The 18,845-nt window shown below is 34.2% G+C and overlaps 1 protein-coding gene across 8 annotated transcripts in view; it reads left to right on the forward strand.

Moving 5' to 3' along the window:
• The window catches only part of EXOC1 (exocyst complex component 1), a 60,248-nt gene that overhangs the window by 38,869 nt on the left and 2,534 nt on the right, over window positions 1-18,845 (forward strand). For 5 of the 8 annotated variants that reach the window (XM_060299379.1, XM_060299383.1, XM_060299381.1 and 2 more), the window contains 8 exons: window positions 414-458; window positions 7,066-7,229; window positions 7,864-7,971; window positions 9,272-9,348; window positions 9,876-10,104; window positions 13,648-13,831; window positions 15,706-15,905; window positions 18,342-18,536. In XM_060299379.1, coding sequence (XP_060155362.1) covers window positions 414-458; window positions 7,066-7,229; window positions 7,864-7,971; window positions 9,272-9,348; window positions 9,876-10,104; window positions 13,648-13,831; window positions 15,706-15,905; window positions 18,342-18,536 — 1,202 coding nt within the window. The remainder of the gene's footprint in view (window positions 1-413; window positions 459-7,065; window positions 7,230-7,863; window positions 7,972-9,271; window positions 9,349-9,875; window positions 10,105-13,647; window positions 13,832-15,705; window positions 15,906-18,341; window positions 18,537-18,845) is intronic. The other 3 variants (XM_060299382.1, XM_060299385.1, XM_030880602.2) reach the window with 1 other exon arrangement.

Raw genomic sequence — 18,845 nt, forward strand, 5'->3', positions numbered from 1 at the left:
ATCTACAACTTCATTCTGATAAATTTTCACTGTATTAAATTATTTACTTGAACTCTGTTTTCTTCAGAAAACAATACTTGCAAATATAGTCTTTAAATTTAAGTACATCAGCTCAATAAACTTAAAAAAATCCTTTAAAAGTGTGGGGGAGGCTTACAGATGTAGATATTTTTACCTGAATATTTGCATAAAACAGTACATTAAAAGACTAGTAAAGTTTTTTCTCTCATATAATTTTTCAAACAATAGCTGACCAACTAAACATACGTTGCATCTCTCGTTACTTGATGCTCATGGTTCTTTGCATGTGTCTTTAAAACTAGAGCTTTAACTTCCTCTTGTGCATGGTTTGTGCAAATTGCAGTTTATTAACTTGTCTTTGTCTTTGATGCTTGCAACCTAATCCATCACAGCTACACTGCCTCGAAAAGAAAGTGCTGTCAAACAGGAAACAGAGAGTGAGTATGCTTAGTGTATTAGTAGGTATTCTCAATGCATGTTTGTTTGTCTAGAAATTAGTTATTTTTCTCAAAAAAAGTTACACCAAAAATACTGATTTCTCTGAGTTGCCAGGTATTGGTGAAAGAAAAACAACATGATGGTAGTGGTATGACTACATCCAAGAAATACATAATATAGTTAAAAATATTTGGTGGGTAGTCAGAAATTTATAAAAAGTCTTAACCATTATACTTTTGTTTTCAGGCTGTGTTTAGAAAGTATAAAAATTCTTGTAGGTATGGTCAGATTTTGCATAATGAAACCAAAGTTTATCTCTAATTGTCCTTATACCTTTTTATCACTTATTATATCATTTGTCCCTCCTGACCATAAGCAGATAATGCAGGTTAGCTGAGAAATATTCAAGAAGAATAAAATGTTTTTATGGTTTAAATTTAATTCTAGTAAAAACATCACATTTTCTTGTAAATGGAATCTTTTAATTCTTTTATGTATGTAGGATATTGTCCAGACATATTGTTATCATTTTTCCCCATGGCTACGATAGATATCTTTCTTTATACCTAAACTCACATGTCCCATATTAATATAGTTAACGATGGAGGAAACCTGCACAAGCCTCTTAGATAGCCTCATCCACCAGAGGAGAGACAGCAGAAGCAAGAAGAACTACAGTCCTGCAGCCTGTGAAACAAAAACCACATTCACAGAAAGATAGACAAGATGAAAAGGTAGAGGGCTATGTACCAGATAAAGGAACAAGATAAAAGCCCAGAAAAACAACTAAATGAAGTGGAGAGAGGAAACCTTCCAGAAAAAGAATTCAGAATAATGATAGTGAAGATAAACCAGGACCTCAGAAAAAGAATGGAGGCAAAGATCGAGAAGATGCAAGAAATGTTTAACAAAGATGTAGAAGAATTAAAGAACAAACAAACAGAGATGAACAATACAATAAATGAAATGAAAACTACACTAGAAGGAATCAATAGCAGAATAACTGAGGCAGAAGAACGGATAAGTGACCTGGAAGACAGAATGGTGGAATTCACTGCTGCAGAACAGAATACAGAAAAAAGAATGAAAAGAAATGAAGACACCCTAAGAGACCTGTGGGACAACATTAAACACAACAACATTCGCATTACAGGGGTCCCAGAAGGAGAAGAGAGAAAGGACCTGAGAAAATATTTGAAGAGATTATAGTTGAAAACTTCCCTAACGTGGGAAAGGAAATAGCCACCCAAGTCCAGGAACTACAGCAAGTCCCACATAGGATAAACCAAAGGAAAAACACGCCGAGACACATAGTACTCAAATTGGCAAAAATTAAAGACAAAGAAAAATTATTGAAAGCAGCAACGGAAAAATGACAAATCACATACAAGGGAACTCCCATAAGGTTAACAGCTGATTTCTCAGCAGAAACTCTACAAGCCAGAAGGGAGTGGCATGACATACTTAAAGTGATGAAAGAGAAGAACCTGCAACCAAGATTACTCTACCCAGCAAGGATCTCATTCAGATTCGATGGAGAAATCAAAAGCTTTACAGACACACAAAAGCTAAGAGAATTCAGTACCACCAAACCAGCTATATAGCAAATGCTAAAAGAACTTCTCTAAGTGGGAAACATAAGAGAAGAAAAGGACCTACAAAAACAAACCCAAAACAATTAAGAAAATGGTCATAGGAACATACATATCGATAATTACCTTAAACGTGAATGGATTAAATGCTCCAGCCAAAAGACACAGGCTTGCTGAATGGATACAAAAACAAGACCCATATATATACTGTCTACAAGAGACCCACTTCAGACCTAGGGACACAGACAGACTGAAAGTGAGGGGATGGAAAAAGATATTCCATGCAAATGGAAATCAAAAGAAAGCTGGAGTAGCAATACTCATATCTGATAAAACAGACTTTAAAGAATGTTACAAGAGACAAGGAAGGACACTACACAATGATCAAGGGTTCAATCCAAGAAGAAGATGTAACAATTATAAATATAAATGCACCCAACGTAGGAGCACCTCAATACATAAGGCAACTACGAACAGCTGTAAAAGAGGAAATCGACAGTAACACAGTAATAGTGGGGGACTTTAGCACCTCACTTACACCAATGGACAGATCATCCAAAATGAAAATAAATAAGGAAACAAAAGCTTTAAATGACACAGTAGACCAGATAGATTTAATTGATTTTTATAGGACATTCCATCCAAAAACAGCAGATTACACTTTCTTCTCAAGTGCATACGGAACATTCTCTGGGATAGATCACATCTTGGGTCACAAATCAAGCCTCAGTAAATTTAAGAAAATTGAAATCATATGAAGCATCTTTTCTGACCACAACACTATGAGATTAGAAATGAATTACAGAGGAAGAAACGTGAAAAACACATGGAGGCTAAACACTAAGTTACTAAATAACCAAGAGATCACTGAAGAAACCAAAGAGGAAATCAAAAAATACCTAGACGCAAATGACAATGAAAACACAACGATTCAAAACAATGGGATGCAGCAAAAGCAGTTCTAAGAGGGAAGTTTATAGCTATACAGGCATACCTCAAGAAACAAGAAAACTCTCAAATAAACAATGTAACCTTAAACCTAAAGGAACTAGAGAAAGAACAGCAAACAAAACCCAAACTTAGCAGAAGGAAAGAAATCATAAAGATCAGAGCAGAAATAAATGAAATAGAAACAAAACAATAGCAAAGATCAATAAAACTAGAAGCTGGTTCTTTGAGAAGATAAACAAAATTGATAAACCATTAGCCAGACTCATCAAGAAAAAGAGGGAGAGGACTCAAATCAATAAAATTAGAAATGAAAAAGGAGAAGTTACAACAGACACCGCAGAAATACAACGCATCCTTAGAGACTACTACTAGCAACTCTATGCCAATAAACTGGACAACCTGGAAGAAATGGACAAATTCTTAGAAAGGTATAAGCTTCCAAGACTGAACCAGGAAGAAACAGAAAATATGAACAGATCAACAAGTAATGGAATTGAAACTGTGATTAAAAATCTACCAACAAACAAAAGTCCAGGACCAGATGGCTTCACAGGTTAATTCTATCAAACATTTAGAGAAGAGCTAACACCCATCCTTCTCAAACTCTTCCACAAAATTGCAGAGGAAGGAGCACTCCCAAACTCATTCTGTGAGGCCACCATCACCCTGATACCAAAACCAGACAAAGATACTACAAAACAAGAAAATTACAGACCAGTATCACTGACGAATATAGATGCAAAAATCCTCAACAAAATACTAGCAAACAGAATCCAGCAACACATTAAAAGGATCGTATAGGGCTTCCCTGGTGGCGCAGTGGTTGAGAGTCCGCCTGCCGATGTAGGGGACACGAGTTTGTGTCCGTTCTGGGAAGATCCCACATGCCGCGGAGCACCTGGGCCTGTGAGCCATGGCTGCTGAGCCTGTGCGTCCGGAGCCTGTGCTCTGCAACGGGAGAGGCCACAGCAGTGAAAGGCCCGCGTACCACAAAAAAAAAAAGAAAAGGATCATAAACCATGATCAAGTGGGATTTATTCCAGGGATGCAAGGATTCTTCAATATATGCAAATCAATCAATGTGATACACCATATTAACAAATTGAAGAATAAAAACCATATGATCATGTCAATAGATGCAGAAAAAGCTTTTGACAAAATTCAGCACCCATTTATGATAAAAACTCTCCGCAAAGTGGGCATAGAGGGAACCTACCTCAACGTAATAAAGGCCATATACAACAGACCCACAGCAAACATCATTCTCAATGGTGAAAAACTGAAAGCATTTCCTCTAAGATCAGGAAAAGACAAGGATGTCCACTCTCACCACTATTATTTAACATAGTTTTGGAAGTCCTAGCCACGGCAATCAGAGAAGAAAAAGAAATAAAAGGAATACAAATTGAAAAAGAAGAAGTAAAACTGTCACTGTTTGCAGATGACATGATACTATACATAGAGAATCCTAAAAATGCCCCCAGAAAACTACAAGAGCTAATCAATGAATTTGGTAAAGCAGCAGGATACAAAATTAATGCACAGAAATTTCTTGCATTCCTATACACTAATGATGAAAAATATGAAAGAGAAATTAAGGAAACACTCCCATTTACCGTTGCAACAAAAACAATAAAATACCTAGAAATAAACCTTCCTAGGGAGGCAAAAGACCTGTATGCAGAAAACTATAAGACACTGATGAAAGAAATTAAGGATGGTGCCAACAGATGGAGAGATACACCATGTTCTTGGATTGGAAGTATCAATATTGTGAAAATGACTATACTACCCAAAGCAATCTACAGATTCAGTGCAACCCCTGTCAAATTATCAATGGCACTTTTAACGGAACTAGAACAAAAAATCTTAAAGTTTGTATGGAGACACAAAAGACCCCTAATAGCCAAAGCAGTCTTGAGGGAAAAAACCGGAGCTGGAGGAGTCAGACTCTTGACTTCAGACTAGACTACAAAGCTACAGTAATCAAAACAATATGGTACTGGCACAAAAACAGAAATATAGATCAATGGCACAGGATAGAAAGCCCAGAGATAAACCCATGCACCTATGGTCAACTAATCTATGACAAAGGAGGCAAGGATATTCAGTGAAGGGAAGACAGTCTCTTCAATAAGTGGTGCTGGGAAAACTGGACAGCTACTTGTAAAAGAATGAAGTTAGAATACTCCCTAACACCATACACAAAAATAAACTCAAAATGGACTAAAGACCTAAACGTAAGACCGGACACTTATAAAACTCTTAGAGGAAAACATAGGAAGAACACTCCTTGACATAAATCACAGCAAGATCTTTTTTGATCCACCTCCTAGTGTAATGGAAATAAAAACAAAAGTAAACAAATGGGACCTAATGAAACTTCAAAGCTTTTGCACAGCAAAGGAAACCATAAACAAGACCAAAAGACAACCCTCAGAATGGGAGAAAATATTTGCAAACAAATCAACAGACAAAGGATTAATCTCCAAAATTTATAAACAGCTCATGCAGCTCAATATTAAAAAAACAAACAACCCAATCCAAAAATCGGCAGAAGACCTAAATAGACATTTCTCCAAAGAAGACATACAGCTGGCCAAGAAGCACATGAAAAGCTGCTCAGCATCACTAATCATTAGGGAAATGCAAATCTAAACTACAATGAGTTATCACCTCACACCAGTTAGAATGGGCATCATCAGAAAATCTGCAAACAAATGCTGGAGCAGTTGTGGAGAAAAGGGAACCCTTTTGCACTGTTGATGGGAATATAAACGGATACAGCCACTATGGATAACAGTGTGGAGGTTCCTTTAAAAAACTAAAAATAGAATTACCTTATGATCCAGCAATCCCACTACTGGGCATATACCCAGAGAAAACCATAATTCAAAAGGACACATGCACCCCAATGTTCATTGCAATAGCCAGGTCATGGAAGCAACCTAAATGGATAAAGAAGATGTGGTACAACCTAAATGGGTAAAGAAGATGTGGTACATATAGTCCAGTGGAATATTACTCAGCCATAAAAAGGAACGAAATTGGGTCATTTGTTGAGATGTGGATGGATCTAGAGACTGTCATACAGATTGAAGTAAGTCAGAAAGAGAGAAAGAAATATTGTATATTAATGCATATATGTGGAACCTAGAAAAATGGTACAGATGAACCGGTTTGCAGGGCAGCAATTGAGACACAGATGTGGAGAACAAACGTATGGGCACCGAGTGGGGAAAGCTGCGGCCGGGCGGGGGTGGGATGGTGGTGTGATGAATTGGGCGATTGGGATTGACATGTATACCCTGATGTGTATAAAATGGATGACTAATAAGAACCTGCTGTATAAAAAAATTAAATTAAAAAATTAAAATATATATCTATAGTTAATGATGTATGTATTACATTTTAGTTGTATTTTAAATATAACAAATTTTCAGGGTGTTGTTTTTTTTCTCTTCATTTTGTTTAGTTTTTAAAGAACTTTAATCAGTTCACTTACTGTAAAAGCAGAGTTTCTGGGTTCAGGAGTGTATTAAGTTGAATCGTGTGTAATTGACTTTTTGGTAGGGCAAGCTTAATTTGATATGGTTCCACCTAATGTGTTGATTTGATGTGGAGGTGAGTAATTCTGGGATATGGCAGGTTTTTTTGGAAATATAACTGTCATGTTAACTAGTACACTAGGGGGTCAGTGACTTTCATCCATAGTCATGTCGTTTGAGTGGGAAAGAAATCCTCATCTACTTTAGTCTAGAGAAATCATCAGGCAGCTTAATCTTTATGGTGAGACTGGGCGGGGCATAATGTGATCTTTAAGATCTTGTTCAGTCCTATTCTGTGATTCTGTATAGTTTCGCTACTCTTTACAGTATATTCAGGAATAGGACACAAATGTTAATGAAAGAGAAGGACAGCCTCCAATCTCTCCTCTGTGGTAGATTTGTGCCCTAACTAGTATGAGCCCCAGAAGACCAAGACAGTAGAAGATAGCCCTGATTTATGCTATGGATCTTTTATTCATGAAGTTCACAACTTTTAAAGTTGTATTATTTCTTAGGTCTTCATGGAAGTTCCGGGAAATTAACTGGATCTACTTCTAGTCTAAATAAACTCAGTGTTCAGAGTTCAGGGAATCGCAGATCTCAGTCATCTTCCTTGTTGGATATGGGAAACATGTCAGCCTCTGATCTCGATGTTGCCGACAGAACCAAATTTGATAAGGTAAAATAAAATAACAAGTACTTCTTAAACATTACTATTAGTTTTCTAGCATCAGTTTGTTATTCCTTTAATTGTGTTCAAAGATTTGGGCTCCGTTGGCTCTTTTAATTAACCATATCTTACTTTACAGTTCTGAATCTGAAAAAAATAGTCACATGTCAACTGAAATGTGATTTATCAATTAAATGACATAACAGTTTTATTAAAGTTTGTTATAAGTCATAAAGTGCTTGCAATCATAAATCCAGTTATTTGAGCAACTACAGAGTAAAGAGGAAATAGCTGTTATGAAGCTAAACTGTTCTCTGCAATGCATTAAATAAGTTTAAAAAGTTTATCTCGTAAAGCAATTATACTCCAATAAAGATGTTAAAAAAAAAAAGTTTATCTCTGTGTTCCTCTTTCCAGATTTTGAGTAAATAATTGTTGTGAGTTTTATTTTAAGTATGTTCTGGCCCTGTTATGCCTTGATAATACTGTATTGTCCTTTCAATCTTGAAAGTGTTTGTTTTGGGGATTCTATTGAGATTATAGATGAAGCATCCCTGGTCCCTGCAGAAAAGTAATTAAATGTGGAATGTTATTTTAAGCATTTTTGTTCAGTTCTTTGTAGGATCATTTTGGTTTTCTTCAGATCTTTGAACAGGTACTAAGTGAACTGGAGCCCCTGTGTCTGGCAGAACAGGACTTCATAAGTAAATTTTTCAAACTACAGCAACATCAAAGCATGCCTGGAACTATGGTATGGCTCACATTTATTTATTGGCTAGTATTTATGACCTGTAGCATAATTAGCCTAATTAATATATTGCCACAATTTCAATGTCAGAACAGAAAAAGACAAAATTTATAATTAAGGATTTTTAAAATACATTTTGTCATACAAGATACTAAAAACAATGATAGAGTTTGGGCATCTAATCTAATATTCCAGACTATTTTAGGCCTAAACATTGTCTAAATTAGTAAGGGGGGAGAGTGTCTGAATTTACTTTGCAAAAAACTTTTTTTTTTTTTTGGCTGTGCTGTGTGGCATGCGGGATCTTCCCGGAACAGGGATGGAACCCAGGCCCCGTGCAGTGGAAGCGTGGAGTCCTAACCACTGGACTGCTCGGCAGTTCCCACAACAAAACATTATTTAAAAAACAGTTTTAGTAATCATCAAGAAAAAATAGGATTAAAAAAATAAAAAAGATGTTTGTGTATATATACCATGGTCTTTATAAAAAAGAAAGTAAGAAAGAAAAAAAATGTGGAGGCCTCAAATCTGAATCTTATGGCTTTGTTACTAACTAGCTATGAGTCCTTAAAGCAATTATTTAATCCCTGTTTTTCCTCATCTGTGCAATAGGTATAATAGTACCTATTCATCATGCCTCTCTGATGGCATAAGTGTAAGAAAGTAAAATGAGAGATTTGTAAGAATATTTTGAAGAACTTAAAAGCACAGTGCAAATTGAGTGAGTTTTTTTTTAGATTAAGGTCATCTTAAAAAAGAGAACCAACATATCAAAAGCAGGCCTAAAATGAATGACAAATTAATTATTTTAAATGGTTAGGGATTTGTTGTTGTAGGTGGTCCAGGTAGTTAATATGTTTACTTGTTAGCTTCTGTAAGAACTTTCGATAGCATTTTTTAATACCAAAATTTTATTAAAATGATCATTGAGATTTCTTTAATTTTTAAAATTCTCTCTTGAAAGTTGTTTCTTGATGTTTTTGTTGAGCTGCCTTTCCATTCCCATGCTTCCTCTGAGCCTCCTCAACCTTCTCTCTCCTCCTTTCCCCTCATTGCACACACACAAACACAACTTCTCATGCCACAGTAATTCTAAGATAAAATCTAAGAACATAGCACTTCCTGAACATTCTTAAACAGCATCCTAAATTGTATAGTTTTGTCGGTAATACTGCCTTTAAAAATCATTATTTCTCATAATATATTCTCTCCTAGGAATTTTAAGACTGAGCAGGCTATTGCTATATAAACTAGTCAAATTGTTGGTCTTTTATTATGTAAAGTACCTGAATAATTTTTGCAGACTGAAGCAGAGGAGCTAGATGGAGGAACGTCGTCACGGCAACATAATGCTGGCACACCACTGCCTGTTTCATCTGAGTATGTGTTTGTGACTATCTGTTGTTTATTTTGGAAAAAAAATAAACTTTAAATTGAGCAGGAAGGAGTGCTGCTCAGTGAAGAGTTCACATGACTCTCCATAACTGACAGCACTCAGAGCATCAGCCTGTGTGCCCAATGTCTTATCGAACATCTTACTGAAGTAAAATTGGTCCTGTTTATGGCTCTTCGGCTCTTTTTGCTATAGCAGCCACAGAAATGCAATCAATTTTGATATTTGCTGGTAGGAAGTAGCATTTGAATTGCAGTGTATTTCTCAGAAATCACAAAGTACATTTCAGGACCCGGTTTTACAAATGACCAAGTTACTTTGAGTGATAAAACTTAACTTCAAAAAAATATGTTTATATTGGAAACCACTATAGGATAATTAGTTCATCATATTTGGACAGTGTTAGTTGAAATACCAAATTTTAGTCATTTTATGTATACCCGGGGGATAAAGTTCAAGATGAATACACCTGAAGCTTGTAATAACTTCTATATTTTGTATGTTTTCTGAACAGGAAAGATATGATTCGCCAAATGATGATTAAAATATTTCGCTGCATTGAGCCAGAACTGAACAACCTGATTGCATTAGGAGACAAAATCGATAGCTTTAACTCCCTTTACATGCTAGTCAAAATGAGTCATCATGTGTGGACTGCACAAAATGTGGACCCTGCTTCTTTTCTAAGTACTACATTGGGAAATGTTTTGGTGACTGTCAAAAGGAACTTTGATAAATGTATTGTAAGTTCGTTTTTTTTGTTTTGTTTTTGTTTGTTTTTTAATAACTTAGAATTCTAATTGTTGCAAAAAAAATGTATTTAAACCAAGAGATTTCCAGCTTTCCACTGTGGGATCTACTGCCCAAAGCCTTGAAGCAGAGTGTTGGCTACAATTTACATGAACAGAGCTAGTTGGATGGTGCTGTGCCATCTAGTTTCCCATCTACACTGTGAATCTTGGCAAGTTCTGGAGTAGGTGGCATAGAGGCAGCAGCTGCATAAGAGATCCACTAAGTAACTGAAATTTCAGTTGACTATTAATGACCATAGATTTAATGAAACAATTGAAACTATCACTTGAATTTATTGTTTTGCTTCTTTTAATATACTCCAATAAGATAATTAATAACTGGATTATTTTAATTGCTTACTTAAATTAGTTTATTAGTTTAATAGCTTTAATTAATAATCATATTGCTTTATTTTAAGAATAAATTGTTCTTATGTTAACTTTTGGCAATCACCATTTTCCTCCTTCTAATAGGGAACAAAGATCATTAACTTTTTTTTTTCCTGTTAGGTTTTGGTAAGCTTGTAGGTATGAACTGGACTGGGCCAGGTTCTAAAAAAAAAGTTTCATTTTATTAATATATTTAGTATATAAAAGTGGATATTTGTTATCTGAATTTTTCTACTATGTAACCTCTAAGTTAAATCCAGCTTTTGAATAGCCATAGAAGAATGGGAGGATAATAAAAATATTAAGGGCAGTTAAAATCCATATTCTTTTTTATACTTTCTAAAAATATTTATTGAGATTCTAAAAGTTTAAAAACAGTCTGTGTCCACTGTAGAAACTTAAATGTCACCTCAACAGTCTTGTTAATCCTCCTTCCCTACCAAGTGATTTCACTTGGCATTTGAAGTATTATGAAATTTAACCATTTAAGGCTTATCCTCTTCCCTACCCTGCCTTCTCCAGAGGTGATGATAAACCTGGAAGGTCTGATTGCAAGCTGATAGCCAAAAGGAAAAGGAAGAACTACCAAAGGCTAAGATAATGAGTCCCATTTAACATAACTGGAACACTGAATCATGAGGACACTATATATTTACAGAATATGAAGGTTCTGTTGCTTTTATCAGGAAAATATAACTTTATATAATACCTCTCAACCCAATAGAACATAGTTGTTGAAAGCGTAAGATGTAGTATCAGGTAGATGTAGACATGGGTTCAAAAGAAGTGCTTAGCACATTGCCTGGCACAGAATAAGAGCTTACTAATGGATCACTTGTAATGGTGGTGGTGATAATAGTACTAGTAATTAATAATAGTTTATTAAAGAATGTTCATGTTACTCTCAAGAGTGGGAAGTGAAGCAATTAAGCAAAATTAACCTAGACAAACGTATAAACTCATTTTCTCCTAAATTGCGTGTATTTCTAAAGGATATACCTCTTATCACCAAAGGGAGAAGGATGGTTCCTTCTGCTGACTGTCATCACTCTCTGTGTCTTATTTTAACTCACATCTTCTCAGTGTCTGGTTGATTGTGTTTGCTCAGTGTTACATGTTTTGGTACATGGGACAAGATCAGAACCTAGGGCATAATGAATGGGTAATGAATGGGTCTTTGTGTATTAAGACAGAAACATGAATGTCAGATGACTGCAGAAAGTGGAATAGATAGCACCTGAGTTTGGCACTTTCATCTGGTGGCCAAGCCCAAACTATTCTTCAAGGAACAGTGCTAAAAATGTTAGCCTAGCAAGAACCAGAGATAAAATTAGAAAGTAACTGACACATCAAGTACTACCAAGCTGGACTCTACAATCCGGTACATTTCTTAGCTGCATTTAGTTTGCTTTTCAGGATTCCTCACACCATAGTGACATGGATTTGCACTCTTAAACCTTTGAAAATGATAAGATTTGGCTGTCTCATCATTGTTTATTCTTGCCTTCTTTGTCATAGATTAATTAACCATATAAGCACAGGTTTATTTCTGGGCTCTCTGTTCTGTTCCATAAATCTATGTATCTGTTTCTGTGCCAGTGCCATGCTGTTTTGATGACTGTAGTTTTGTAGTATAGTTTGAAACCAAGGAGCATAATACCTCTGGCTTTGTTCTTCTTTCTCCAGATTGCTTTGACTATTATGGTCTTTTGTGTTTCCATACCAGTTTTAGAATTATTTGTCCTAGTTCTGTGAAAAATGCCATTGGTATTTTGATAGGGATTGCATCGACTCTCTTGATTGCCTTGGGAAGTATGGTCATTTTAACAATATTAATTCTTCCAGTCGTTGAGCAGGGTTTATCTTTCCATTTGTGTTGTCTTCAGTTTTTTTCACCAGTGTCTTACAGTTTTCAGAGTACAAGTCTTTCACCTCCATAGTTAGATTTATTCGTAGGTATTTTATTCTTTTTGTTACAACTGTAAATGGGATTGTTTTCTTAATTTCTCTTTCTGATGGTTCCTTATTAATATACAGAAACAAGATTTCTTTGTTATCTGCAATCTTGCTGAATTCATTTATTAGTTCTAATAGTTTTTTGGTGGCATCTTTAGGATTTTCTATGTATACTATCATGTCATCTGCAAATAGTGAGAGTTTTACATCTTCCTTTCCAATTTAGATTCCTTTTATTTCTTTTACTTACCTGATTGCTGTGACTGGGACTTGCAATAACATATTGAATAAAAGAACAATTACTTTTCTAATCCACATGTCATATGGTTTTCAGGTTTTACCCCCAAAACCTCAACACAGTGAAATTTTAGGTAAGAGTTGAAAATGATCCAACACTACTTGGCAATGTACTTCTTACTGTGAATAGATCTAGATAACCTGAGAAGTACACAGAACCATAATTGAACCCAGGGATCATTTTGAATCCAAGTGTCTAGATTCTGTCTATATGAAACATCCCTTTTGCACTTTGTCACCATCATACAGAAGCACTTTGCTTACAAATTTAGAATAAGTAACTAATATATACATGGAAAATTATATAATGCAAATCCATGGTAGAAATGCCTGTTCTCCTTCTCTGTCCTCATACCCCAAAAATACAGAACTTCTCTATCCAAACAAGTTTTAGGCTGCTATGATTTGGAAATAAGCTATGGTTCTCAAACTTGACCGCATAGCCACCAACCAGAAATAATCTTGAGAAATCCCGTGTGTGCTCTGATATCTGCTCTGTCCCAGAATGGGCAATCACTGTACACTTATCTTTCGTAAATGATAAAAATGTTTATTGGTTGTTTTTACTTTAAACAAAGACCTGAGGTTCACAAGCTTTGATTGCATCTTGTTTTAAATAATTTGTATATTTTTTTGACTTTATTTTCTTATGTAAAATATATGTACTTTTTAATCTGTAGAAATAGTTTTTCTTAGTTATCTGTATTGTATTCATCTTTATTTAGTAAACATTCAAAATGTTCTAGGTATTAAATTATGTCCTGTCTCTATGATGTATGCATTTGCTTTAAATTATATGCTGTTTCTAAGTTGCTTGGCTATTTTTCTCCCTTGCGTTCTGCCTATCTTTAGAGTAACCAAATAAGGCAAATGGAGGAAGTAAAGATCTCAAAGAAGAGTAAAGTAGGAATTCTCCCATTTGTTGCTGAATTTGAAGAGTTTGCTGGACTTGCAGAATCAATCTTTAAAAATGCTGAGCGTCGTGGAGATCTAGATAAAGCATATACTAAACTTATCAGAGGAGTGTTTGTTAATGGTAAGCTTTTGTTACATTCTAAAGAATTTTTTGGTTGGTTTTCATTATTTCTGGTATGTTAGAAGTTGGGGACAGATATGTTCGTTATTTTCCATGTTCTATAGTCTTTTTTAAGTTTTCTGAAATTAAAGATTTCTTAAATTTGAAAAATAAGCAATACATAAAACCCATTTGTATTCACCAGGAACCACTTATATTTTAGGGTTCATATGTGCTTATCACTATGCAAAATTGAAATTCATTGTTTAAACACAAAAAATGATCTCCTGGATTACATTGCTTTTTAGCAAGAGTCTTCCAGAGATGATCAGCAGTGATGTCTGTGTAACCTTAAACAAATCAATTCACTTCTTTAGGCCTGTTTTCATATGTGTCACATAAGGTAGATTAATGCTAAAATACTATAATTCACCGTCTTCCTATGTCAGATCACACAATTAAGTTACAGAAACAGTGTGGATGTGTTGTTTAATTTGAAATAAATGATCTGATTGCATCTATTCAGGAATTTTTAAAGCTAAAACATTGACAGGAAGTGGAACGATATCACCAGTTATAGATAACATATTTTCAGTGGAAACAGGTTTAGGGGAAAGATGGATAAATTATATGATTGAATGTTTGTATGGTTGATAGTTCTTTTAAAATTCAAAGTAGCTTTGCTTTTTCTAATTGTAAAGTAATATATGCTCATTACATACCCCCAAAAATCAGCAAACTGATTTTAAAAATCAAGAAGAAAATAAGGATAATTTGTAATCTAATCATGAAAAGATAACATTTAATTTTTTCCCTGCTAAACTTTTGAGTATATCTCTCTCACTGGTGTATATGTACATATTGTGTGTGTGTGTGTTCTCTAATTTTAAAAGTTTTATCATACCTTACACACTGTTTTGGAACCTACTAGACTCTGTACTTCTAGTGTCTTCCCTTGTCTATTAATATAGATAACCATAATCATTTTTAATGATCGCATAGTATTCCATGTATCATTATTTATTTACCAGATCTTTTGTTAATAGGCATTTAGTTTGTTTCCAGTTTCCTCCATATATTTTTGTACACTTGTCCAATAATTTCCTTAGGATCAATTATTAGAAATGGAATTACTGGGTCAAAAATTTTGGGTCTGTGTTGAGGCTTTTGCCAAATAGCCACACAGAAAGATTATACCAGTTTAGCGCTTTGAGCATTTGGTGAAAGTTTCTGTCACATCTGCATCAAAGCCCAATATTACTAGGTATTATCAATCTTTTTATTCTTTGTAAACCTGAAAGACTATAAATCAGTTTTGTTTATGATATGTTTTACCGTGCAAGAGCTTTCAAATTTTATTTGAAATATTTATTCATCATATTTATTTGTCTTTCTCTTTATGATCCTAAGTTTTGTGCCATTCTTAGAAAGTTCGTACTATCAAAATTATTTCTTTAATTTACTTTATTTTTCTTAGTACTTACGATTATATTCATTTATTTACTTGCTTTTAACATTTTAAGTACTTGAGCAATTTAGAATTTGTTTGTCTGAAAGATGTGAAATAAGAATCCAAATTTAGTGTATTCAGAAGGACCAGCTAGTTGTCCTAAACATTTTGAATAATTCATCATTTCCCCACTGATTTGAAAAGCCACCTTTATTCTATACTAAGTTTCCATATATATATATATTTGGGACTGTTTTAGAATGATTTTTTATTAGGTTTAGGTAGATGTGAAAACCCTTCAATACAATATATTTTATTCTGTTAAGTCCAGAAATGTGCTTACTTCTTAAACTTACAAATGAAAAAAATCCTGTAAATTTTTCCTAGCTAAATATGGTTATACTTATATCAGGATGTTACTATGTTTTTTCTGTTTTCATTTTAGTGGAGAAAGTAGCTAACGAAAGCCAGAAGACGCCCAGGGATGTAGTCATGATGGAAAACTTCCACCATATTTTTGCAACACTTTCTCGTTTGAAAATCTCATGTCTAGAAGCTGAAAAAAAAGAAGCCAAACAAAAATACACAGATCACCTTCAGTCTTATGTCATTTACTCTTTAGGACAACCTCTTGAAAAACTAAATGTAAGTATATTTTCATTCAGTATATATTTCCTGGTTTTGAACCTGTGTACATATGAATAACACAACAGACATTTGTTTTAAATTTGCTCATATATTGATGCAGGAGGATAAGGAAGGAGCAACTCAGATACTTAAGCTGCCAGTGTGCCAAGACACTGCTAGATGTTTTATATACATTATTTCTTTTAATTCCTATGAACAGTGATGTGGAGTAAGATGGTATTATCCCCATTTTACAAACGAAGAAACTGAAAGTAAATGAAAAGTTATAATAACTGGAAAGTAGCAAAGCTGGGGGGTGAACCGTAGATTTAGGCTTTTCCATTATACCAGACTCTTATTTCTTACCTCATAAATGACTAACCTTTATCCCTAGTTCAGATGAAGATTTTGAAAACTTTATCAAGATAAAAGGAAAACCAAAAATTGTTTGGTTCGTTGCCTTTTCTTTTCGCTTCTTTTCTTGAGCTCTCATTCCCCAGAGCAAGTCTGATCATTAAAAGTGAGAAATGAGGGACTTCCCTGGTGGTCCAGTGGTAAAGAATCCACCTTCCAATGCAGGGGTCACGGGATCGGGGAACTAAGATCCCACATGCCACGGGGCAACTGAGTCCGCGTGCCACAATTACTGAGCTCGTGCACCTCAACTAGAGAGCCTGAGTGCCGCAAATTACAAGAGCCCACGTGCTCTGGAGCCTGTGCGCCACAACAAAAGAGCCCGCATATCACAACTAAGACCCAACACAGCCAAAAAATAATAAATAAACAAAATAAATATTTTTAAAAAGTGAGAAATGATAGTTTTAGAGAATTGTGCAACATAGTAGAAGCTTAAATGGACCCTTCTAACTAACTTTGTCCACAGTATGATTAGTCATCTTCTATAAGTTTTTAACTTGAAATGAGTCAAATAAAAATTATGTATCTGTTGTCAATAATTCAAATAATTGTTTTGATTAAAAGACATTTAATCAGATGCAGAACCAGTTCTTTCTAAAACTTAAGAACAGACAGATATCCCTTTAGGGTTGAAGGTTGGTCTCAGACCTAAAGCCTGCATGATACTTACCTGAAACATAGAGGCATTTCCTTTGAAATCAAATTTAAAGCACAAACATTGATAGACCCCTTATTATTTAACATCGTTATGGAAGATCTATTCAATACAATAAGACCAAAACATAAAGATATACAAAGGAGAGTCAAGGTTATAATTACCTGTATATAATATGTTGGAATTATTTTATGTGGTAAAGTAATAGGATTCAAGATAAATATATCAAAAAATAGTTTATTTCCTATATGTTATAATAACCAATTAAAAGTCTCCGTAGAAACAAAATTTTAAAATTACCAGGGATAGACTTGTCCAAAAATTACTGTCAAAAAATTAATAATTTATAAGAATAAATAAATAATAATTGCTAAGAAAATTTTAGAGAAAAGTAATGACTGGATTTGGCTTGTCGGTATTAAGTCATATTGTGCTCAAATAAAGACTTGCCAGTCAATATGCATATTAAAAGACCAATTATAATTAAAAGACAACCTGAGGAGAATATTTGTAACACCATGTCAGTATATTTAATCTAAAAGATCTTTTTAAAATCAATGAGGAAAGCGCTAAGACCTCAACATATAAATGGGCAAGGGTTCTGAATGTACCACTAAGCATCTGAAAAGCAGGTTAACTTCATTTATAGCCAAAGAATTGTGAAAAATGACAAACTTTTTTCACTTTTTAAAGTGGCAAAGATTTGTTTTTTAATTGTGCTAATGCTGATCATAGTATGGTAAGATAGAAGTCTCATATACTGTTGACAGAAATATAAACTGATTGATATATAAATATAAACTTCTCTGGGAAGCAATTTGTGTATGTATATGAAGAGTCTTCAGAATGCTTAACAATTATACTCCTCAACTGAGGAATTATAGTCTAGAAATTTATGCTGGGTAGTAATCAGTAATGTGGGTAAATACATTAAAAGTTATTTGTGACAACTGTATTTATAAGAGTTTTTTTTTTTTGATGAGTAGATTTTGCTAACTCCAAGAAAAAAGAGTGAAAAATATTAAATACCCAATACTGGAGGAATGAATAAACAAATTGTAGTTCAGTCATTGGATGGAACATTATGCAGCCATTAAAATGTATACTTTGGGAAAACATATAAAATATTAAGTGGAAAAGCAGCGTGCAAAATTATAATCTCATTTATGTACTCACGTCAAAAGACTAGCAGGAAATCTAAAACGTTGATAGTGGTTATCTCTGAGTGGCATAATAATAGCTGATTATTATTTTATCCTTTATATTTTCACACATTGATTTTTACATAATGAATATATACTATTTTATAATCAGATTTTGTTTTTAATTTAAGTGGTAATGAAAGCAGTTCTTAGCCATTATTTCTTTCCATTTCCTCGAAGCATTTCTTTGAAGGCGTTGAAGCTCGGGTAGCACAGGGTATAAGAGAGGAGGAAGTAAGCTATCAACTTGCATTTAACAAACAAGAACTCCGAAAAGTTATTAAAGAGTATCCTGGAAAGGAAGTAAAAAAAGGTCTAGATAACCTCTACAAGAAGGTTGACAAACATTTATGTGAAGAGGAGAACTTACTTCAGGTATGCTTTAGTTCTTTGAACCATCCTAGATTGCACATCCTTACATATGTCGCTTTTCTCCAAAATATTCCTCTAGAAATACTGTGCATTTTCTAATTTTAGGAAATTAGAAAAGGAGGAAAGTTCCACAAGGTACAGACCAGATTAATGAATTGTGAGGGGAAGAAAGGAATAATATTTATATAAGTTTATATGACTATTCCTGTTTATTTTGTATTTCTTTTTTATTGTTTTGAGGCATTAAGTTGTTTTTCTTTTGTTTGGGGATGGGTTTTTTCGTTGCTTTTTTGTTTTGTTTTAGTTTTGAGG

This window comes from Globicephala melas, chromosome 5 (genome assembly GCF_963455315.2).
Source record: "Globicephala melas chromosome 5, mGloMel1.2, whole genome shotgun sequence".
NCBI classification, from domain to species: Eukaryota; Metazoa; Chordata; class Mammalia; order Artiodactyla; family Delphinidae; genus Globicephala; species Globicephala melas.